The 25032-nt window shown below is 41.1% G+C and overlaps 1 protein-coding gene across 1 annotated transcript in view; it reads left to right on the forward strand.

Moving 5' to 3' along the window:
- ttc7a (tetratricopeptide repeat domain 7A) overlaps window positions 1–25032 on the forward strand; it is a 232863-nt gene that overhangs the window by 99988 nt on the left and 107843 nt on the right. Inside the window, exon 15 of the mRNA XM_031902470.1 lies at window positions 16744–16904. Within this exon, the coding sequence (XP_031758330.1) occupies window positions 16744–16904 (161 nt within the window). The remainder of the gene's footprint in view (window positions 1–16743; window positions 16905–25032) is intronic.

Genomic DNA, 25032 nt, shown 5'->3' on the forward strand with positions numbered 1-25032 from the left:
GCATGCTGCCGAAATGTTTGGCTACACCCACTTTTTGTGGCCAAAGAGCCCCCCTGATGCCCAACCGCATTATCCCTCACCCACAAGAGCCAGCTGCCCCTCCGTCTCTATCTTTATGAGTTGCAGCAGTTTAGTCACAACTTCCAAAACCAGGGCCCCCTCAGTTCCGATGCCTGTGGCGCTATGTGCACTGGCAAGCGCAAGGCAGTGCTACCCATAATGCCTAGCAAAGAGCTAGTGACACATAGGCACCCTATCTCCCACCCCAACCTGTCCCATGACTTGGTCTTTGCACTTTGCACCCTGTCCTGCAATTTGTAAATGACGCTATTTGTTCCCACAGTGCAGGCATTTTAGGGCATTGGGCCATGCAGCAATTCATTATGGCTATCCATCATTATGTTTGAACTTGATGGGCGTATGTCTTTTTTCAACCTAACTTACTATGTTACTATGTAATTCTAGGGTGTTTGTTAGCTTCTCCACAGTCTGAATGGCAGGAATATGCCTTGTGAGCCACGAGCCTTAACCTTTCCTGCTGGTGCCAAAATTGCTTCATTCTTTATGTTATTCAGATATAATTACACTGTTAACTGTTAACTGTAAGCTCAGATAAGGGGAAATGATATTAACTGTTCTGGAAGCTGAAGGGCCTGGATCCAGTTGTACATCTGCCGTGTACCAGAAGCCAAGAGAAAGAGAGAGAGAGATGGGCATTTATTAACCCTATAGTTGCTAGTGGCTGGTTTGATCTGAAGCAATTTGAATGGCTTGTTGTAGGCAGTGTATCAAATCTCAGTTGGTTTATTCCTGAATTACATTTTTTCCATCTAATTTCAAGCAAGTTTGCAAATGGCTCAGAGTCGCAACATAACATGCAATTATCCACTTGCTTTGCTAAAGATACATATTTCCATTGATCTCTGTTGTGGAGTTTTAATTTTATCATTTCCTACAATTTTCTTCTAATAAATCCACTATTGATAAATAGTTTGATTATTGATTAAGAATTTGAATAAATGCCTCCCTTGGTGTTTTTTTGAGTACTGTATTGTATCCAATGTCAGACTATTCCACAGTGACCAGGGGAGGGTAGTGTTGGTTCAGAAGCACAAGTAAAGGTGAATTTCACTGAGAAATCAACTCCCAGTATGATATAGATGGTAATATGCTATAAAGCTCTTCATTTTGATATTTAATTCCAGTTCTATGCTGTGGGAAGAGCAAGTTACCTTGTAAAGCACTGGCAGGGTTGCTAGGGTTCCGTTTGCCACAGCAACTAGGCAGTGAGATAAATGGCAGACTGGTTGATTATAAATAAGTCAAAAATAAGAAGAAGAATACAAATCTTACAACCAGCTTTTTAGCTGTTAAAAAAAAAACAAACAAAAAAAACAATATCTGGTTGATAGGGTCCCACTTACCCTAGCAACGAAGTAGTGGTATGAATGGCAGTCTGAAAGATAAATAAAAAGATAAGCCAATAATAATAATACAAACCTGTCAGCCAGTTATTTATATTTCATAGTTCAGACTGAAAACAGAAAGGCAAATATTAAGAACAAAAAATACATAAAAAACCATAATATTGGGCAAGGGTATCTAGTATAAGGTATCCCTATAAATGTTTTAACTAAAACCTTAAAAATGATTGTGACTAGAAATGCTGTATTTTATATACTGAACCTACTCCACCAGCCTAAAGGTTCAGCATCCCTATAAAAGAAGTGATCCAGGCTTTCAAAGTTATGCATGTTAGCCTGCCATCTTGGTTTCTTCCAGGAGTGTCAGTGACACGCACATGCTCAGTGGGCTCTGGGCAGCTGTTGAGAAGCTAAGATTAGGGGTTGTCACAGATTGTCAAGCAGAAAATTAGGTTTGCCTGCCATATAAACTGATGCTACAGGGCCGATTATTAATTTCTGATGCTAATTGCACTGGTTTCCAAGCTGCCATGTAGTAAATACTAATCAGCCCTTTATTGTGACATTTATATTCTATATATACAGTAAATTGTGAGTGGGTCTCTAAGCTCAGGTAAGTGACAGCAGCACAGAGTATGGGCAGGGAATCAGCAGAAAAGAAGATGGGGGGCTACTGGGACATCTTTGGGGGCACAGATCTTCCCTGCTAAAGGGCAGTGGGTGCCTTGGGCTGGTACAGGAACCACAAAACATAATGTACAGCATTTCTAGCCTACACCTTGTTACACTTGTGTTTTTCTTTAAGGTGATCTACCCCTGTAATGGGTTAATTTGTACTTAAATATGCTGTTAAAGAGTTAAGTTACTCATATACAGAATACATGATATTCAAATATAAACTTGGTATACATTTATACTAATGATGTCAATATATACATTTATATACAAATACACATTTATACTAATGATAGCAATAAATACATTTATGTCCATATTGTCCATATTGGATAATATGAAGGGTCTTTAGTTTTTTCCCAAGCAACAGCCCCCACCACCCCCAACAGGTCCAGCAGCACCACAGTGGGAAAGATGAAAAAAACAAAGGTAAATTACACTGTGTACTCAACATTTTTATCTTTTCAGTGTATAATTAAGGTAAATCCAACTTGAGAACCGTCATTGCAAAATTGCAGCTAAGGGCTTTAGGTTGGGTTACCATGATATTTTTATTTCATGGGGGGGCCAAGATTTCTTCCGTTGCTATGGACCTCTCTACATTAACTCTATCTCTATCCCCCATGTAGGTTCTAGATCAATATCTGGTTGGTAAATTGGTTGCACTGTTCTGTGCTTTGGATATCATTCCCTTTTTTTAATGACTTTTCCAGTTAATTGCAGCCGGGAGAAGTTTAGCATGTAGGCTTTCTGGCCGGCGGAACTGCTAGTTAATCCTTGGATATTTCACATAGAGCAGATTGTATTTACAGTTGAGTTTCACAGCTGCCTAAGCACAGATTTATTTGGAGCATTATAGTTCTTGGGAACAGGACATGAACTGTTCATTGCTTTAAAAAAACGATGATTACTTTCATTGTGAGGAACAGTTATTGCAGTTTTCTTTTTCCATTTAGGGTTATATGAAATTTAATTTATATGTTAATTTACAATCGGGGGGGTGGGTGGGCAAGGTGCTGCACCCATTTATGTACACATGATCTTTTGACGGAATTGCATACTACAGGAGTGGCACATTGGAAGGACTTTGGCATCTCCTGGTACTACCCTACCTTGCATGGCCTTCACGAAGCAGAAGGCAGGAGCACTAGGGGGCGCAAGGGAGTATTGATACACAGGTCATGAATTTTCAGACCCCCAAAAAACTCACGGCTCACTAACTTTACCCAGACCAACATTTCCACTGGTTTTATATACCCACACCTGCCCAGCTTCTTCAGAGATAGGCAGATTATAGGCAAACACGATTCCAAACTGGGTGATATATGCCTGGTGACATGGCCCAGGGTGGTTGCAATGTGTGCGATGATGGTGCTAGGGGAAAAGAGGATAGAAATGTCAGCCTACAAACCAGCACTTTTTGCTCAGGGTACTGAGTACAGGGCTTCCTTTGTGCCCGTGTGGGCTGCTCTGTTATCTTTATATAAGAGCCAAGAATATCCAGTAAATTATATCCTTATAAATGGTGTTTGGTGATGTCATCAGTTATAATCAATGCTAGTGATGTAATTTCTGTCATGGCTCTTCATGACTTTTCTATGATCATTATTCACTACATCAAATTTGGGTTATAAGGACCATTCATTCAGGCTCAGGTACATTATTTTTAAGATACAGATAGAGAGAAGGAGCCATGGCTATACCAAATACAGTTGCTGATGTTCCATGCAATCTGAACAATAGTCTGACAGGCCAAACATACACGTGCAAGGACACCTTCTTTAGTTCTCTTCATTTAGGCAAACAGCCCAAAGTACAGAAAGTGAAGAGGAGCTGCATCTCATCCTTTCCTCATCTGCTAATGCTCTGTGCACTTACAGAGCAGACATGATATTTTGAAATGTCAGATTATGTGCCATCCAGCAAATATGGCAGGAAGATCTGTCAAAGCTTTACTTTTTACACTTTTTTTACTTACATTTTTTTCGCAACGATCATGTTACAGATACAAACACCCAATATTATTCAACTATAACAACATACAGAAGTATAATTATATAAATTATATAAATTAAATCAATTATAACATCAATCAAGAAAACAGCAAATTGGTATAAAAATTACAATAACCACCTTGGTGAATATCATAAGAAGGGACCTATAGATTTGGACAAGACCCAAGATAAGCAATCTGCCATTCAAGGGAAGGCTGTATGGCCAAAGTTGGCCAAACTGCCTATCCAAACCTGGATATATATGGCCAGCTATAGTTAAATTTTCAAAGATGGATTTTTAGGGTTTAGTTTTATTAAGTGGCTCCAAGTATGTTGAATATCTAGTCAAATTAAAGCATTTGAATCCAGCATAGATAATCTGCCTTGCCTGTCTAAAGAAATAATTTGGGATAGACAGTTGTCCATCTGTAGACAAATAGATTGTATTGTATTGTATAGTTATTCCAAATAATACTGCTAATAGTTCTAGGAGCTTCATTACACTGTTTTAATAATGTCCCTGTACAAAGAACTTACAATCTATTAGAAAGAGAAGACAGAAAGATAATAAAACTGGGAACAGGTGTATAGTTGCACCCATAGATACATAGATAAAGAAACAGAGAGCGGAAGAGATATAGATAGATAGATAGATAGATAGATGATAGATAGATAGATAGATAGATAGATATAGATTCTATATGAATAAAGAGAAAAGATAATAGACAGATTGACAGACATTTATTAGTAGAGCAGAACTGATTATTGCAATACACAGCAAATGATATCTGATTACCGATTAGTAATTAAGAAGACTTGTAAATGTCATCTGGTGCTGCAAAAGCTTCATGTTTGTTCATTAAAAAGAAGAGACGGCATTCCTGTTTATGAACTGCAGATGATCATCAAATTTAATCATACAGACATTTTTTGTCCTTGGCAGCCAGAGCTGTAACATTATTAACAGAATTAGCAGTAACACATGGACCATCAATCCCTGCTTTATGCTTGCCAGCCCCTTTAATGCTGTGTCAGTACTCCGGTGACACATGGCTTTATTCGTTTGCCCTTCGCAGCAGTTTACATGGCATTAGACATGCTGCTACTGTAATATATCCAACAGCAGATTTCCTGAAAGACGAGTCTGATAACAGCACATAGCTGCCGCGTGCCCCAGCAGAACTGACAGTCCATCTGATACCAAATTACTGCTAATCTCAGCACTGGCTGGGAATTTAAGTCCTGAAGTTTTTGAACATCCCCAGGGTTGCAAACTTGCTTGTAGCTCCTGTTACACTGCCCCTTAAAGGGTAACTGTCACTGTGAGAAAAGAAAAACTACCAAACTGTTGGAAATGTTTAATATACGTGTTTTGCACATTATGGTTTTTTGTAGGTTTTATTTGTGTGCAGTCAAGCTAATGGATTTTCCTGCTGCAAATGGCTCCATGCCAGTCAAATAGGGATTCCAGCCTGGGAAACTATTTGGAATAGTAGTGCTTAAGTCAGAAAATTCCTGACCTGCATCCAACTGTATTTCTCCCCTTACAAACCTGTACCTGATATGGCCTAAATTTGTTTGAAAATGTTGCCTGACCAACCCCCTCTAAAGATGCCAGAGGTTGCATATACAGGGGCATAACTTGGGATCCTCAGCCCCTACTCAACCCTTCATGGGATCCTCAGCCCCCTACTCAACCCTTCATGGGATCCTCAGCCCCCTACTCAACCCTTCATGGGATCCTCAGCCCCCTACTTACCTTCATGGGATCCTCAGCCCCCTACTCAACCCTTCATGGGATCCTCAGCCCCCCTTCTCAACCCTTCATGGGATCCTCAGCCCCCTACTCAACCCTTCATGGGATCCTCAGCCCCCTTCTCAACCCTTCATGGGATCCTCAGCCCCCTACTCAACCCTTCATGGGATCCTCAGCCCCCTACTCAACCCTTCATGGAATCCTCAGCCCCCTACTCAACCCTTCATGGGATCCTCAGCCCCCTACTCAACCCTTCATGGGATCCTCAGCCCCCTACTCATAGTAACATAGTAACATAGTAAGTTGGGTTGAAAAAAGACATACGTCCATCAAGTTCAACCATAATGCCTATATATAACCTGCCTAACTACTAGTTGATCCAGAGGAAGGCAAAAAAAACCCCATCTGAAGCCTCTCTAATTTGCCACAGAGGGGAAAAAATTCCTTCCTGACTCCAAGATGGCAATCGGACCAGTCCCTGGATCAACTAGTACTAAGAGCTATCTCCCATAACCGTGTATTCCCTCACTTGTACTGAGAGCTATCTCCCATACCCCTGTATTCCCTCACTTGCTAAGAATCCATCCAGCCCCTTCTTAAAGTTATATAATGTATCAGCCAGCACGACTGACTCGGGGAGGGAATTCCAGAACCTCACAGCTCTCACTGTAAAAAATCCTTTCCGAATGTTTAAATGGAACCTCCCTTCTTCTAAACGGAGTGGGTGCCCTCGTGTCCGTTGGAAGGACCTACTGGTAAATAAAACATTAGAAAGGTTATTATATGATCCCTTTATATATTTATACATAGTTATCATGTCACCTCTTAAGCGCCTCTTCTCCAGTGTAAACAGACCCAACTTGGCCAGTCTTTCTTCATAACTGAGACTTTCCATACCCTTTACCAGCTTAGTTGCCCTTCTCTGGACCCTCTCTAACTCAGTAATGTCCCGTTTGAGCACTGGAGACCAAAACTGAACAGCATATTCTAGATGGGGCCTTACCAGTGCTCTGTAAAGGGGAAGAATAACCCCCTCCTCCCGTGAATCTATACCCCTTTTAATACAGCTCAAAACCTTGTTTGCCCTTGCAGCTGCTACCTGGCATTGCTTGCTACAGCCAAGTTTATTATCTACAAGGACTCCAAGGTCCTTCTCCATTATGGATTTGCCTAGTGCAGTCCCATTAAGGGTATACGGGGCTTGCATGTTTTTACATCCCAGGTGCATGACCTTACATTTATCCACATTAAATCTCATCTGCCACTTAGCTGCCCAGATTGCCAGTTGGTCAAGATCCTGCTGCAGGGATGTCACATCCTGGATAGAATTGACTGGTCTGCAGAGTTTTGTGTCATCTGCAAACACTGATACATTACTCATAATACCCTCCCCTAAGTCATTTATGAACAAATTAAACAAAAGTGGACCCAGTACAGAACCCTGAGGGACCCCACTGAGGACCTTATTCCAAGTAGAGAATGTACCATTAACAACCCCCCTCTGTACCCGATCCTGTAGCCAGTTTCCTATCCATGTGCAAACGGCTTCACTAAGACCAATAGACCTTAGCTTAGAAAGCAGTCGTTTGTGGGGAACGGTATCAAATGCTTTCGCAAAATCCAAATAGATGATATCTACTGCATCCCCACTGTCCAGCTTCTTACTTACCTCATCATAAAAAGCAATTAAATTGGTCTGACATGACCTGTCCTTCATAAAGCCATGCTGATTACTGCTCATAATGCCATTCTCCACTACATAATTTTGAATGTGATCCCTTAACAAGCCTTCAAATAACTTGCCCACCACGGATGTCAAACTTACAGGCCTATAATTGCCAGGCTGAGATCTTACTCCCTTTTTAAATATGGGAATGACATTCGCCTTCTTCCAATCCCTAGGTACCATACCTGATGAAAGCGAGTCTGAGAATATCAGAAACAAGGGCCACTGCAATTCTGCCCCTAGCTCTCTCAGTACCCGAGGGTGTATTCCATCTGGCCCAGGTGCCTTGTTTACATTTATCGTGTGTAACCCTTTAAGCACCATATCCTGTGCCAACCACTGTGTAGTTGGAGCTGAGGCAACAGTGCAGCTATTGGGTGGGACTTGGCCCACTGGCTCCTCTACTGTATACACAGAAGAAAAGAACTGGTTAAGCACATCTGCCTTTTCTGTATCCGCTGTAACCATATTGTTATTATAACTCAATGGGGCCACACCCTCAACCTGCATCTTTTTACTATTAATATACTTAAAAAACTTTTTGGGGTTAGTCTTGGCCTCGGCCGCGATGCGCTCCTCATTTTCTATCTTTGCCTTCCGGATTGCTGTTTTACAACACTTGTTATAGTGTTTATAATCATTAAACGCAGCTACTGTCCCCTCTGACTTATATTTCTTAAAAGCTTTCCTTTTTCTCCCTATTAACTTCTTTACCTCAGAGTTAAGCCACATGGGGTGATTCTTAACACTTCTACTTTTTCTTATTAATGGAATAAATTAAGAACAGTAATGATTTAATATCATTTTAAATGACAACCATTTCTGCTCTGTATTTTTATCAGAAAACATAATGCCCCAATCTATGCCCTGAAGCGCTGCCCTTAAGGAGCTAAAATTTGCCTTCCTAAAATTCATTGTCTTTGTTGCCCCCGTGTAAATTTGTTTCCTGCACCAAACATTAAATGAAATAACATTATGGTCACTATTACCCAGGGGTTCAACCACTTGCACATTTGCTATACGTTCTGGGTCATTAGAGATCACTAGATCTCAGGGCCGCCATCAGAAATCACAGGGCCCCTCACAATAAAGTTTTCTGGGCCCCCCCTCCTCCCACACCCCCAATGGCCCCTCCCCCAGTGACCCCTCCCATCAATACAAAGGACATAAAACTTTGGTAGCCAGGGCCCCCTAAAACATTGGTGTCCAGGAGTTACGTTTTGCATTGGTGCCAGGGCAGGTACCCCCTAAATCATTGCTAGCCAGCCCAGGGCCCCCTAAAACTCAGGTAGCCAGGCCCCCCCTAAAGCATCCTCCAGCTTCCCCCAGGCCCCCCCAAAGCATCCTCCAGCTTCCCCCAGGGCCCCCCCCCCCAAAACATCCTCCAGCTTCCCCCAGGCCCCCCACCAAAACATCCTCCAGCTTCCCCCAGGGCCCCCCCCAAAGCATTTTCCAGCTTCCAACAGGGCCCCCCCCAAAGCATTCTCCAGCTTCCCCCAGGGCCCCCCCCCAAAGCATTTTCCAGCTTCCCCCAGGGCCCCCCCAAAACATTCTCCAGCTTCCCCCAGGGCCCCCCCCAAAGCATTCTCCAGCTTCCCCCAGGGCCGCCCCCAAAGCATTCTCCAGCTTCCCCCAGGGCCCCCCCCAAAGCATTCTCCAGCTTCCCCCAGGGCCCCCCCCAAAGCATTTTCCAGCTTCCAACAGGGCCCCCCCCCAAAGCATTTTCCAGCTTCCAACAGGGCCCCCCCCCAAAGCATTCTCCAGCTTCCCCCAGGGCCCCCCCACAAAGCATTCATGTTCCACTGACCAGGAGAGATCAGGCAAAAGTCTATAGACTGTATCATCACTGGCTCTTTTATAGAAGGCCAAAACTATCCTGACAGATAATATGGCCAAACGTATCTGGACTTGTGTCAGCACAAGAGGTATGGTGTTTTATGGACAGTCACCCACAAGTCTGCTGCCTGCTGCCTGCTGCCTGCTTCCGCGGTGTCCTCCGCTGTGTGCCGCGGCTCCCCGCTACTTCTGCGCTTTTATATGGTTGCGCCCTGTGCGTGTGACGTCAGCACGCACGGGCGCAACCTTATAAAAGCGGAGAAGTAGCGGCACAAAGCGGAGGACGCCGCCGGAGGAAGCGAGGGCCCGGGCTTGATTAAAGGGGGCCCGAGCTCAGAAAACTTTAGCGCGGCCGGGCCCCCTTTAAAGCCAAAAACGTCCGGGCCCGGGACGATTGTCCCCCCTGTGCCCCCCTGATGGCGGCCCTGCTAGATCTAGTATAGCATGGTTCCTGGTTGGCTCCTCAACAACTTGTGACATAAAGTTGTCATGCAGCAAGTTTATAAACTTGTTCCCATTTACTGTCCTGGCAGTACTATTGCCCCAGTCAATATCAGGGTAATTAAAATCCCCCATTATTATCACTTGCCCCAAACTAGCAGCCTTTTCTATTTGCAACAGGAGCTGGGCCTCCTCCTCTTCGCTTACATTAGGGGGTCTATAGCATACCCCTACAATTAGTTTGGTAGATTCTTTACTATCTGTGAGAAGCTCAACCCATAAGGATTCAGCTCCCTCTGTTAACCCCATCACTTCCTCCCTAATATTTGCTTTTAATTCCTGCTTAATGAACAGACACACTCCTCCTCCTTTTCTATTGCCCCTGTCCCTCCGAAACAATGTATACCCCCCAATATTAACTGCCCAGTCATGAGACTCATTCAACCAAGTTTCAGCAACTCCAATCACATCATATTTCCGCTCCAACGCCAGTACCTCCAGCTCTCCCATTTTACCAGTCAGACTCCTTGCATTGGTAAACATACATTTAATACTGGTTCCGGCGTGAGAATGACGTGTAAACAACTTATGGGCCTCCCTGTCATTATCAGTATCCCGAAGCAAGTCTCCTCCCCCATTTTCCCTTACTATGCCCACTACCTCATCTATCCTGTCTACCACAGAATTTCCCGCTGCACCCTCCCCCCCCACTCCTAGTTTAAAATCTCCTCCAACCCGCTAGCCATCTTTTCCCCCAAAGCAGCTGCCCCATCATCATTGAGGTGCAGCCCATCCCTGGCAAAGAGCCTGTAGCCGACTGAGAAATCAGCCCAGTTCTGGAGAAACCCAAAGCCCTCCTCCCTACACCAATCTCTCAGCCACGCATTAATCTCCCTAAGCTCCCGCTGCCTTCTTAATGTTGCTCGTGGCACAGGTAATATCTCTGAGAAAATTACCTTGGAAGTCCTCGCCCTCAACTTCGCACCTAGCTTTTTAAAATCGTTCTTGAGGACTTCCCCCCCTCCTCTAACTTTGTCATTGGTACCTATGTGTACCAAGACCGCCGGGTCTTCCCCAGCCCCTCCCAACAATTTGTCCACTCGTTCCACCACATGCCGAACCCTAGCACCAGGCAAGCAACACACAGTTCGGCATGTAGGGTCTTTGCGACAAATTACCCTATCCACCTTTCTAATAATTGAATCCCCTACAACTATAGCCTGCCTTCCCTTCCTAGCACTATTCCCCCCACCTGTATTAGAGGTGCCGGCTCCCAGGGTGCTCTGAGAGTCAGCCCGCTCCATACATGCTAGCTCAGAGCTGTCTTCCCCAGCATCTTCACCTAAAGCGGCAAATCTGTTGGATTGTACAAGCTGTGAACCAGCCCCCCTACCCTTGTGTCCCCTACTTCCCCTCTTAACTGTCACAAATTTGTCTCCCTCATTAACCTCCACTGTCCCTTCTCCACCCCCCACTACACCGGCCCCTGCCAGTGGTTGCTCAGTGAGCCTCCTGTTCTCCCCCATGCTTGCAGCTGCCCTCAGTGCTGCCAGTTCCCCCCTTAGATTCTGCACCTCAGATTCCAAGAGGAAAACCCACCTGCATCTCTCACAAGTAAATGCTGCATGGAACTGCTGCTCCAGGACCACATACATGCGGCAAGATGCACACTGAGTAACACCAGCAATCATACTGCAACTCATATTGCCACTGGGTACTTACAGTCTCCCGAGTGCAATCCCTTGTATAGTGCCTTTTAAGTTTCAAACGCCTTTTTTGTTTTTAACGCCTACTATACACTTAATCTACATGCAACACTTTAAATTACATGCAAAACTCGCTAGCAGCTCCCAAACTCGCTGTGCAGTCAGAAACTTATTGAGGTTTAAACCCTTCATGGAACCCTTCATGGAATCCTCAGCCCCCTACTCAACCCTTCATGGGATCCTCAGCCCCCTACTCAACCCTTCATGGGATCCTCAGCCCCCCTACTCAACCCTTCATGGGATCCTCAGCCCCCCTACTCAACACTTCATGGGATCCTCAGCCCCCCTACTCAACCCTTCATGGGATCCTCAGCCCCCCTACTCAACCCTTCATGGGATCCTCAGCCCCCCTACTCAACCCTTCATGGGATCCTCATCCCCCTACTCAACACTTCATGGGATCCTCAGCCCCCTACTCAACCCTTCATGGGATCCTCAGCCCCCTACTCAACCCTTCATGGGATCCTCAGCCCCCCTACTCAACCCTTCATGGGATCCTCATCCCCCTACTCAACCCTTCATGGGATCCCCAGCCCCCTACTCAACCCTTCATGGGATCCTCAGCCCCCCTACTCAACCCTTCATGGGATCCTCAGCCCCCCTACTCAACCCTTCATGGGATCCTCATCCCCCTACTCAACACTTCATGGGATCCCCAGCCCCCTACTCAACCCTTCATGGGATCCCCAGCCCCCTACTCAACCCATCAGGCCCTACACCCCATTCCCACCATGCTCCAGTGATCAGTGCAAATTGTGTAAGTTGGGAACTGGGAATTGTGGAGAGAGCAAGTTTATAAAGGGGCCTCCCTCTCTTCGTCTCCATAAGCCAGGGGTCTGCTCTACCTATAGTTACACCACTGGATGCATAGGTAACTACATAACCAGAGGGGGGAAAGGTATAGACAGTAATGTCTGGATTAATGAGGCGCCAACAGGCAAACCTATGACCCTGATCTACTCACAGTTGGAATTAATTTGTTGGCTTTAACCCTTTACCTTTGGGTGCAGCTGCTGTCAGGCTAACACTTCTTTGGAATGCCCAGCTTTATTAAATTATTGGCACTGTATAACAATGATAGGTTGATGAAACACACACAAAAAAGTTATTTTAAAATCTGTAAGAAAAATCTACTACATGGCAAATGTTTCTAGTTATGACTGTTTCTACTTGTAGAATGTGTATAATTCTACATAGGCAATGACATCTCCCAGTATATATTTGTTGCTGGTTGGCTTCAAATCATATCTGCAAAGAAATCTGCATCTTACAGGTACAGGCAACCTGGGCCCTCCCATCTGGAGGTTTGATATGAGGGGGTGATGGGATGTATATTGTTCAATAACCATATAAAGGTGTAAGGCAAAAGCTAAGTCCTTTATACAGATCATAAAGCTCCAAGATCCATAACTTTCTGTAGTACATAAGGTAAAGTCTTATATTTAGTGTGGCTTGCCTTAACCGACAGATATTATCTATGCTATTCTAAAATGGTTTGACATTATTTAACTTGTGAAATATGTATTGCCTTTTAAAGGTTATGGGGAAATAATACCTGGCAGAAAAAAAGATTACAGTTGGCCTAGTAACCCATAGTAGCCAATCGCCTGTTTAAAACTAAGCATTTTGTTATGTTACCTTGTTAATTTCTTATGTGGAAGTGTTTCCTTAATCTGTTGCAATTGGCAATTAGCTCTGTTCATTTTTTTGTGATAATTCTACATCTTTATGCTGTGATCAGTTGCTTACATAAGCTGTGTTGCCCAAGGTCTGATTGGCTACAGATTCATCCTAACTCTGATAGCTAAAAGCTGTTTATGTGTAGACGAGATGAGCAGAGCCACACAGAATAATATTTTTTACTCTCTTAACTTAAACTCACTTAAACAAAACCTATATTGAATATGGCCTCTCCTCCACCAGAATTATCTCTCTCTCTCTCTCTCCTTACATATTTTGTTGGTTTAATATATTGTTTGTTATGATTATTATTAACATTTATTTATAAAGCGCCAACATATCCCGCAGCGCTGTACAATAAGTGCATACATTGGACATACAGAGTAACATATAAAGCAACCAATAACCGATACAAGAGGTGAAGAGAGCCCTGCCCAAAAGAGCTTACAATCTACAAAAACATCTTGCATACTTTCTATGTAAATGTTTTAGATCAGTTCTCCTCATGATATACCCCATGTAGTGGGAAAGTTAGCAGCTATTTCACATTTCTGGACTGGATTATTTAATACCAATGATATCATACAGAAAGGTCTGTGGATATTGTGGGAATTTTGTGGGCCATAAAATCTCTTAAGGGGCCACATCTAGCAGGGCCATCAATTGGACAGCCTTGTCCTATATATAGTTTTGTTATTATGTTGAGTATTATTTGTGATTTTAGGCACAGAGTTACCTTCAGTCATTTTACACGCTGCCCAGTAGACAAGATGGCAGGCATTCCTGAGCTACTATCCCACCAACAGCCGTGGAGACACAAGTTCACTTAACATCAATCTTAGCTGTCAGGTGTCCGGCTATTTCCTTGACCATACAGAGCACAGGTGGGACCCGGCTGCATTTTCTTTTTGACCTGTCAGTGAACGTGATCTTTTGGGGTCAACTGAAATATTTCAAGTATGTCAGCAGCAAACAGCAGGCAAAATGGCAGCTGTGTGTAGTGTTGAGTGAAACATGGCAAAAAAACCAGCAGAACGTTTCAGAAATGTTGTGTACAAGGAACACAAAATGTAAAGGTATTTTCTGCTCTTGCTCAAATGCAGCCATGTTTAACAGGCATTTAAATAGGTCAAGATGGCTGCTGACCAGAAAGTGAAATAACAGGGTGCTATATGTGAAGAAAATATTATATAATACACATGACAGAGACCCCTGTAAAATATAACTAATTTATATTTAATGTTTGGTGATGCCACGCATCACATGACTTATACAGGTATTGGATCCTTTATCCGGAAACCCATTATCCAGAAAGTTCCGAATTACAGTAAGACCATCTCTCATAGAATCCATTTTAATCAAATAATTCACATTTTTAAAAATGATTTCCTTTTTTTCTGTAATAATAAAACAGTACCTGTACTTGATCCCAACTAAGATATAATTACCCCTTATTGGGGGCAGAACAGCCCTATTGGGTTTATTTAATGGTTAAATGATTCCCTTTTCTCTGTAATAATAAAACAGTACCTGTACTTGATCCCGACTAAGATATAATTAATCCTTATTGGGTGCAAAACAATCCTATTGGGTTTAATTATTGTGTAAATTATTTTTTTAGCAGACTTAAGGTAGGCGATCCGAATTACGGAAAGACCCCTTATCCCTTAAAACCCCAGGTCCCAAGCATTCTGGATAATGGGTCCTATACCCCCTTATTGGGGGCAGAACAGCCCTATTGGGTTTATTTCATGTTTAAATGATTCCCTTTTCTCTGTAATAATAAAACAGTACCTGTACTTGATCCCAACTAAGATATAATTACCCCTTATTGGGGCAGAACAGCCCTATTGGGTTTATTTAATGGTTAAATGATTCCCTTTTCTCTGTAATAATAAAACAGTACCTGTACTTGATCCCAACTAAGATATAATTACCCCTTATTGGGGCAGAACAGCCCTATTGGGTTTATTTCATGTTTAAATGATTCCCTTTTCTCTGTAATAATAAAACAGTACCTGTACTTGATCCCAACTAAGATATAATTACCCCTTATTGGGGCAGAACAGCCCTATTGGGTTTATTTAATGGTTAAATGATTCCCTTTTCTCTGTAATAATAAAACAGTACCTGTACTTGATCCCAACTAAGATATAATTACCCCTTATTGGGGGCAGAACAGCCCTATTGGGTTTATTTAATGGTTAAATGATTCCCTTTTCTCTGTAATAATAAAACAGTACCTGTACTTGATACCAACTAAGATATAATTAATCCTTATTGGAGACAAAACATTCCTATTGGGTTTATCTAATTTTTTGAATTATTTTTTTAGTAGACTTGAGGTATGGAGATCCAAATTACAGAAAGACCCCTTATCTGGAAAACTCCAGGTCCCGAGCATTCTGGATAACAGGTCGCATACCTGTACTTCTTATTTCAACTGAACAGTGACAGCCTTTGTTTGTGTCATTCAATGACTCTAAATAATTATGTCTTGCAGTAGTTTTAATTAATCCTAAATCATAGAAGAAAGCAAGAACAGCTTCCTGTAGAGCAGGAAGTAATGTCCATCCATTAAGCTCTTTTTGCTGCTCACAGTTTACTGAAAGGTTTCTAATGTGCTTTCTTGTGATTAGAATCCCAGCTCTGTTCCTATATTTTTCCACATTTATTTTTTCATTGTTTTTTTTTTTTAATGGAATGTTAAGCTACAGTTAAAGGAAAAATGTACCATTCTATAAATGTGGGTATATGTTTTACAAATGGTGTGGAAGCATGGCTTGTTTTGTGCAGAGAATATTCCTTCTCTGCATGTATATCATCATTCATATACTCTACATAGTGGCAAAGCCCACTCTCTAGTTTTAATGCTATTTATGGAATAAAGTATAAAGTTTTAACCGAAGTACAAGCCTGTGGTAGCTTGAAGATTCCATCTCTCTCCCATCAGCTACAGGTTTGGGGCTTTTGTACCCAGATCACCCCAAATGTTTGTTGAGTGACAGCCTAATTTTATTACTAATTTATAAATGGGGTATATTATTTTCCCAAAAGCTGGTTGATCCACTGTTTGTTAAGGCTCCCAACCAAGCAGACCTTTGCTTATATTGACCACCTGAACAACATGGCAAATTAGGCTAATGTAATTGGTCTGCGCCATCAAATCACATGACTGTGCAGACCTGTGTAGGATTGCATCCATGATCCATTGTTGTCTATGTCCACACTGGGATTTTTCAGCCTTCCCAATCAGTTGAGTGCCAATCAAATATTGCCAAGTTGGCAGCCAGTACCGGCTGGTAGCTGGTCATGAAAGCTTTTTGGGTATATGTATTTGAATTTGTATTAACTGTTGTAGCTAATATACATTATACAGTTTCTGTTCTAAGTCAAGCTGTCTCTGCTTAATACACAATAATTTATTTCATTTATAATCTTGCAGATATCAAAGGCAACAGAGCACATTCAAGAAGCACTCAAGCTCCGTAAGGACGATCTACACAGTCTCCATTTGTTGGCTCTACTCCTGTCAGCACAGAAGCAGTACCAGCATGCAATAGATGTAATTGACATGGCTTTGTCCGAATATCCAGAAAACTTTGGGTAATAACTTTTCCTTTCTAAAATATTAGTGTTTAGTTTTGTGTTCCTGCTTAATTAGTGCTTTGTGGCTCCTTGCCTTCTAGATTATACAGTCTGGTTCATTTTCTCTTCCTATCCTTTTGTTAAATAACTGTTTTATGGGATAAAGGCACTTTTCCGAAAACGTAACATCGTGATCATTGAGGAGTCAACTGACCTGCCCTAAATAATAGCTGTCAACAAAATACATAAGGGTTGCTTCACTAAGGTGTGTTAAAACGAGCGCTCTTAACGCATGATTCACTAAAAGGATACTTGTGTAAATTTAGACGCGATGCTGTTTGCGTTATTTAAGTCGCAAAGACTATTTTCGTGCGGTATTTGATGCAACGCGCACTAATTAACGCAGCGTGCACAAATTGTCACCGCGTGTGAAAAAACACACGCCATATTAGCCATACATGCCATTACTTTTGGAAAACTACTGTTCTGAAAATGCCCATTTCCCTGCAAACTGGCAGCTGCATCACTCTGGGGCCAACACAGACTTGAATAAATCCCACTGCAAAGTCCATATTGTGTTGCCAAAAGCTCATGAACTGTACTTTACGATATTTAGCGCGTCTAAGTGTTTGTGAATTATGCGTTAGTATTATTTCTGTGCGCTAATTAACGCAATGCGTTAAAATTAACGCATCCGGTTGCACGCTATTTAACGCACGTGATATGCGACTTAATGCATGCGATAATACTTTAGCGAATCGTGCAGGTTTTTTTCGCGTCAATATTAACGCAGAAAAGCATGCGATAACGCATCGACCTTTAGTGAATCAACCCTATAGTGTCATAACCCTAAAGGCTACATAGTTTCATTGAATTGTGTTTCAGGTGGATCTGTGACCGTGATCTGTGTATATCAGTATAACCCCTTGTTCAGTAAAAGTTCAGCGAATAGGGTTTGTGCTTGTGAAAACCCCTAATCTGAAAAACCTCAGGTCCAAGTGTTCCAGATCCTATACCTGTAACTCATATATTCAACTGACTAATGTATTAGAGATACACCCTATATGTGACTATAATGAAACATGATATAGATAGCTATATTTTTGTTCATTCCAAGTCTTGTGCATATGGTAGAAGGACATTTGCCTAACTAATACAGCATATGGAAAGAGTATGTTGCATGTACAAATTGTGGCTAAACAGATGGGAAACAAAATGTGGAAATATTGCCTGGCCCCTGAATGTAAAAATCACCAGATGCACTGCACTCAGAGGCTTCGAAGTGTTGCTTCCAGTTCTGTCAGATTGTTTGACATTTGAGTCCTGTAAACATTTCAGAGTTAAAGACCACTCAGAAATATTTTTCTTCTATGTTACCATGTAGATCAAAATCCCCTGCTCTACAGTATTTAGCGTTGCATGGACCCCATTATCTATAGCAACGATTGTCAAGAGATGGGCCAGGACCCAAAACAGACCTCGTGATGTTTAGATTAGATCCCTTTAGAAATGAAATATGTTCATTTTGTAAATATGTCTTGGGCATAGACCAGTGACGGACCTGCTCATGTGAGGAACAATTAGACTTCCCATGCAGAGCGGAGCATATTAGTTGTACATGGATTCAGTTCATTGGGGCACATTCACATATCAACTTTTAATCCTCCTTAACAAAAAAAATGGGGAAAAAATACAAATGAAACATTTATGCTAAGCAAAACAGTTCATGTGAATTACAGACCCTTGAGGGCCTAAAAAAGTTCATACGTTTATTGTTTATGAGCAAATCAAATTTTTAAGCCGGCAGATCATTATTTGACTCTACAGGCATGGTGGAATTGTTCCCGGTGGGTAGCATCAAATATGTAATTTGTTTATGGCTAAGTGATAATTAACATAAAGGAGGAGATAAACCAGCGTTTGTAGCACTCAAAGATACCCGGTCAGTAAAAGCACTCAGTACAAAGAAAAATGTAGCTCTTTCCTTCCTGAGACTTAACCCATCAAAAATGTATTAATCTCTCTGTGTCTTTCTCTTCTGACCATGTCAGACACTTACCCCTTCTTTTATATTTTAGTCAGCTTTCTACTCTATCATGTATAACCTGTCATGCCTTTGCTGTGTTTTTACAGACCATCACTTACAGATTGTTCTCTAAGTTTGTATTTGCTCCACCATTTGTCTTCCACTTTCTATTACTGTCTATTGCTCTATATTTAGTTACCTTCTAAACTTTACTTTTTTCCTGTCAGGTTCTCCACATTCAAAACAGACAGATAAAATACTCCAGCACTAAGGGATAGATATGTGTAAAAATTCCAAGCAAATCCCTGCTGAAAGTAACGGATTTCCCAATAAAATCCTTTTGGTTCAAAACAGACAGATAAAATACTCCAGTGCTGTTGGCTAGGGGATAGAAGATAGAAGAAGATAGAGGTTGTTCCCATTGTTCCCTGCTTCCTACTTCACATCTTTCATTTCCCACCATCTTTTCTTCACCCTATTTCCACTCATAAACATTTTCACAACCCACAGCCTACAAATGAACCAGAGGCCTCCATTTTTTTGGCATTTTAATCTCACAAAAACATGCCTCCTGACTAAGTCCAGGCAAACATTGGCCTCAGACTTGCAATGATTTTCTGAAGATCAGGCAATCAGGGTGGGAAAAAAATAATAGGGGTTATTTACAATTGCTAGCGCATTGACAGTCGTAGGGATTTTCCCACTGCTAGTTTCATTTATCAAAGGTACTTTTAATCCTTGCACTTCTTCATAGTTTGCACTTGGTACCCATCAGCCCTGGTGCTCCGGTTACCTCCAAACCAGGCAGTAGCCCCACAGTGGCCTGTGTCAATCCCTGCAGTGCAATTGCATCTAAAAAATAGGGTGCACTTTGACGGCGTGTGAGTGACTCCATCACGACTTTTCACGCACAATTGCGTTAAATGCAGCACCTCTGGCAACTACAAAATGCTGGAATCGTGGAAAAAATGCTGCAATGTGGGGTAACAAAAACTCGCATTCGAATTTGCACTTTGCGCTCTGCACTTGCCATCATAAAAGACCACTGTGAAAATATTAGAGAGAAATGTATCTTGGAATCCAGAAGTGGGAAACAGAGCATTTAGATTTTTTTCTGTTGTAATATATGTTTCGTACATCGAAAACATGAAATAAAGAAAATAGGTCACAAGGTTATAATAACAAGCAAAGGCATGAAGGAAACATAAAATTATAGAGCAGTCCAGAAAGCAGCCAAGAGACAGAGAACAACAGAAAGAGAAGAGGGGTGGAAAAGAGGAAAACATGGGCAATAAGAGACGAGGTAGCAGAGTGAACATGTTACTGTCAGAATAAAGAAATTGGAACAGGCTGATTATAAAAAAAATTAAAAATTAGGGAGGAAACCACAAGTGAAAGACGTACAGTATAAAACACAAGTGAAATAACGTATAACATAATAAAAGTATGGGATCTGTTATTCTGAAACCTATTATCCAGAAAGCTCCAAATTACTGAAAGGCTATCTTCCAGACTCCTTTTTAATCGATGAATTTAATTTTTTAAAAAGTATTTTCTTTTTCTTTGTAATAACAAAACAGTACATTGTACTTGTTCCCAACTAAGATATAATTACCCCTTATTGGGGGCAGAACAGTCCTATTGGGTTTATTTAATGGTTAAATGATTCCCTTTTCTCTGTAATAATAAAACAGTACCTGTACTTGATCCCAACTAAGATATAATTACCCCTTATTGGGGGCAGAACAGCCCTATTGGGTTTATTTAATGGTTAAATGATTCCCTTTTCTCTGTAATAATAAAACAGTACCTGTACTTGATCCCAACTAAGATATAATTACCCCTTATTGGGGGCAGAACAGCCCTATTGGGTTTATTTAATGGTTAAATGATTCCCTTTTCTCTGTAATAATAAAACAGTACCTGTACTTGATCCCAACTAAGATATAATTACCCCTTATTGGGGGCAGAACAGCCCTATTGGGTTTATTTCATGGTTAAATGATTCCCTTTTCTCTGTAATAATAAAACAGTACCTGTACTTGATCCCAACTAAGATATAATTACCCCTTATTGGGGGCAGAACAGCCCTATTGGGTTTATTTAATGGTTAAATGATTCCTTTTTCTCTGTAATAATAAAACAGTACCTGTACCTGATCCCAACAGCCCTTGGGTTTATTTCATGTTTAAATTATTTTTAGCAGACTTAAGGAGATCTAAATTACAGAAAGATCCCTATCTGGAAAACCCCAGGTCCCGAACATTTTGGGCAACAGGTCCCATACCCGTAAAAAACATTTTGATATTTTTAGTCTCAGTTCAACAAACTGATCACACTTGCCAGTGTTTTAAATTACAGTCATTTTGTTGACTCAATTTTGAATTGAGCTTTATGAAAAAGACTGAGGAAGGCCCTGGTATCTAAGTAAAAGCTATTAAGTGGTCTTAATGGACATGCTTCTCTATACATTAATGGAATAGCATATTAATGAATAATGGGCTTAATGCAAAATGTATTTTTCTTTATTGTGCTTGTGACAAAAAAAAAATATATATATATATATATATTTTTTTTTCACACGAACAAGAATTTTATCTTGATTTATTTAAAGTGCCACCTTAGCCCATGTGGATTCTAGAACATTGTAAGTATGGCAGGCCCTCTAGCACGGACGAGGGTTATTATGCCTGTGTGCTCGGAACATCTCTGCTGTCTGCTGCTAATTAGGCAAGTGATAAGAAATCTTGGGGAGAGTTTTGCTGCGATAACAGTCTGCTGCGCTACTTACCTGATCATTAAAATCCCTTCAAATCTCTGCGGACCGTCTGACATTAGATGCCGGAAAAGAAAGATTTTGTCCTTGGATCGCACAATTGCAAAAGAATAAGCAGCATTTGGATCTTTTGATCTGACAAAAGTGCCAATTATATTTCAAAATGTGCTGATATTTTCTTTCTGGGCTTTTTATATACATTCATTTACTTTCATTGTTGTGGCCACTTTTGAAATTGTGATTTTGTTTGTCTTTTTCACAGTTTCCTTGGCTTTGTTCTGTATAACATAGAAGATGTTGCATTTTCTTACCTCGTGGCTAATTTCTGTCTGAGTTAGCAATTATAGTAAAGTAGCTGGGAAGCAGTTGCTGGAAAATGTGGGCAGCTAAACTATGGCTGCTCAGCTGTCGCGGAACACTCCTATCAGACGTACAGCAAGTCTCAGTTGTGCAACAGCTGGAGGGCCATAGTTTAGCAATGCTTGCCTTCAATAAATAAACCCAGCTGTTTTATGTAAGCAAGAGGCATTCACTTGTATGGCAAGCAGTTAATATATTAGCCAGTATTATCTTGTAAACAGGAATGGCACCATTTGTGGCCACTGCAAGCTTTGGTTTCCTCAAAGAATGAATACAATGTTCCCTTTACACTTGTGTGAAGATGGGAATATGAAGTGGCGGCTGGATAATACTGTAAGTGGCGTTTCTTGCTTTATAAAGGGGTCTCATACTCGGCTTGCAGATGTTGGAATGACAATTCATGCCATGTCAGCACTGAAACGTTAAGCACATTGGTTTGATATGTCATTGTCAGAAACAGTTTTTATGGTTTGTTATGGTCTTTGAGATATATAAAATATTTTAGAGATATATCTTGCTGGGGAAACCACAGTCTTATGAACACCCTAACCAAACACAATTTGCCAGTTAAGCAAGCCAGTTAACAATCTCTCTTGGCTTCATGACAAAGGTGAAATGTTAGAAGTCATGTATGTGAAGAAAACTAGGGAGCTATTTTAACAAGCATTATATGCTGTGTGATATAGGTCCATATGTTATACCTTAATTATAGCTATCGGAACATTATTAGAGGAGTTTCTTTCCGTGGGAGCTGTAGGATATGAGCATATGGTGCTAAAGTTAAAGAAATTATCCAAGATGTAAATTATTTTGAGAGAAAGCGTACTTATGGGGAGTTAAAAGGCTAGAAATATAATTAAAGGTGTGTACCTTTCTGAACATCGATTTGCTATTCAGACTGCAGGAGTAGCAGATTAATTCCCATCCGACCCACCCCTGACTGTGGGTCCTATGCAATTTTATTTCTCCTTGTTGACTTGTAATATCCTTAATATCCAATACATTATTTATGTAAGAATCCTGTACAGGTATGGGATCCCTTAACCAGAAACCCGTTATCAGAAAGTTTAGAATTACGTAAAGGCCATCTCCCATAGACTCCATTATAAACAAATAATTCTAATTTTTAAAAATGATTTCTTTTTTCTCTGTAATAATAAAACAGTACCTGTACTTGATCCCAACTAAGATATAATTACCCCTTATTGGGGGCAGAACAGCCCTATTGGGTTTATTTAATGGTTAAATGATTCCCTTTTCTCTGTAATAATAAAACAGTACCTGTACTTGATCCCAACTAAGATATAATTACCCCTTATTGGGGGCAGAACAGCCCTATTGGGTTTATTTAATGGTTAAATGATTCCCTTTTCTCTGTAATAATAAAACAGTACCTGTACTTGATCCCAACTAAGATATAATTACCCCTTATTGGGGGCAGAACAGCCCTATTGGGTTTATTTAATGGTTAAATGATTCCCTTTTCTCTGTAATAATAAAACAGTACCTGTACTTGATCCCAACTAAGATATAATTACCCCTTATTGGGGGCAGAACAGCCCTATTGGGTTTATTTCATGGTTAAATGATTCCCTTTTTTCTGTAATAATAAAACAGTACCTGTACTTGATCCCAACTAAGATATAATTACCCCTTATTGGGGGCAGAACAGCCTATTGGGTTTATTTAATAGTTAAATGATTCCCTTTTCTCTGTAATAATAAAACAGTACCTGTACTTGATCCCAACTAAGATATAATTACCCCTTATTGGGGGCAGAACAGCCCTATTGGGTTTATTTAATGGTTAAATGATTCCCTTTTCTCTGTAATAATAAAACAGTACCTGTACTTGATCCCAACTAAGATATAATTACCCCTTATTGGGGAAAGAACAGCCCTATTGGGTTTATTTCATGGTTAAATGATTCCCTTTTCTCTGTAATAATAAAACAGTACCTGTACTTGATCCTAACTAAGATATAATTACCCCTTATTGGGGGCAGAACAGCCTATTGGGTTTATTTAATGGTTAAATGATTCCCTTTTCTCTGTAATAATAAAACAGTACCTGTACTTGATCCCAACTAAGATATAATTACCCCTTATTGGGGGCAGAACAGCCCTATTGGGTTTATTTAATGGTTAAATGATTCCCTTTTCTCTGTAATAATAAAACAGTACCTGTACTTGATCCCAACTAAGATATAATTACCCCTTATTGGGGGCAGAACAGCCGCCCTATTGGGTTTATTTAATGGTTAAATGATTCCCTTTTCTCTGTAATAATAAAACAGTACCTGTACTTGATCCCAGGTCCCATACCTGTATATTCAATATATCTGTGTGTGGAGATGTCACATACTTTGCTTTCAATGTCTAATTTGTACCTTACTAATCCTAAGGCTAATGCCACACGAGGCATAGGGTGGATATTTTCGGCAAGCGTAAAAGCGCTTGCTGAAAATTCTGCCCTATGCCTCCTACATGTGCCTGCACCCGAATGAATGAGATGCGCTCGGGTGCAGGCACATGTAGCCGATATACGCATGAAAACACAAGACTTTGCATTATCTCTCGTTTTCATGTGTATATCGGCTACATGTGCCTGCACCAGAGCGTATCTCATTCATTTACGCTTGCCGAAAATATCCGCCCTACACCTCGTGTGGCATTAGCCTAAACCTAACTGCTGATTAGTTGCTATGGGTTACTACACTGGTGTAATTTAGTTAGTAACTGAGCCCTACTTATCATGTCTGCATACAAAAGAACTCACCAATGGTGAAATGAGGAAATTCACTGCAAATCCATGCCTGGCGAAAAAATTTGCTCATCACTATTAAACTGAGCTCAGGACAGGAGGTTAGGAGAAAAAAAACAAATTTTTCCAGCAAAATGCACAGTTAGAGCAGAGTTTCTATGGATACCAGCAGTGCCACCCATAGCAACCAATCAGTGATTGGCTTTTTTCAGCCACTTGCA

This window comes from Xenopus tropicalis, chromosome 5 (assembly GCF_000004195.4).
Source record: "Xenopus tropicalis strain Nigerian chromosome 5, UCB_Xtro_10.0, whole genome shotgun sequence".
Taxonomy (NCBI): Eukaryota; Metazoa; Chordata; class Amphibia; order Anura; family Pipidae; genus Xenopus; species Xenopus tropicalis.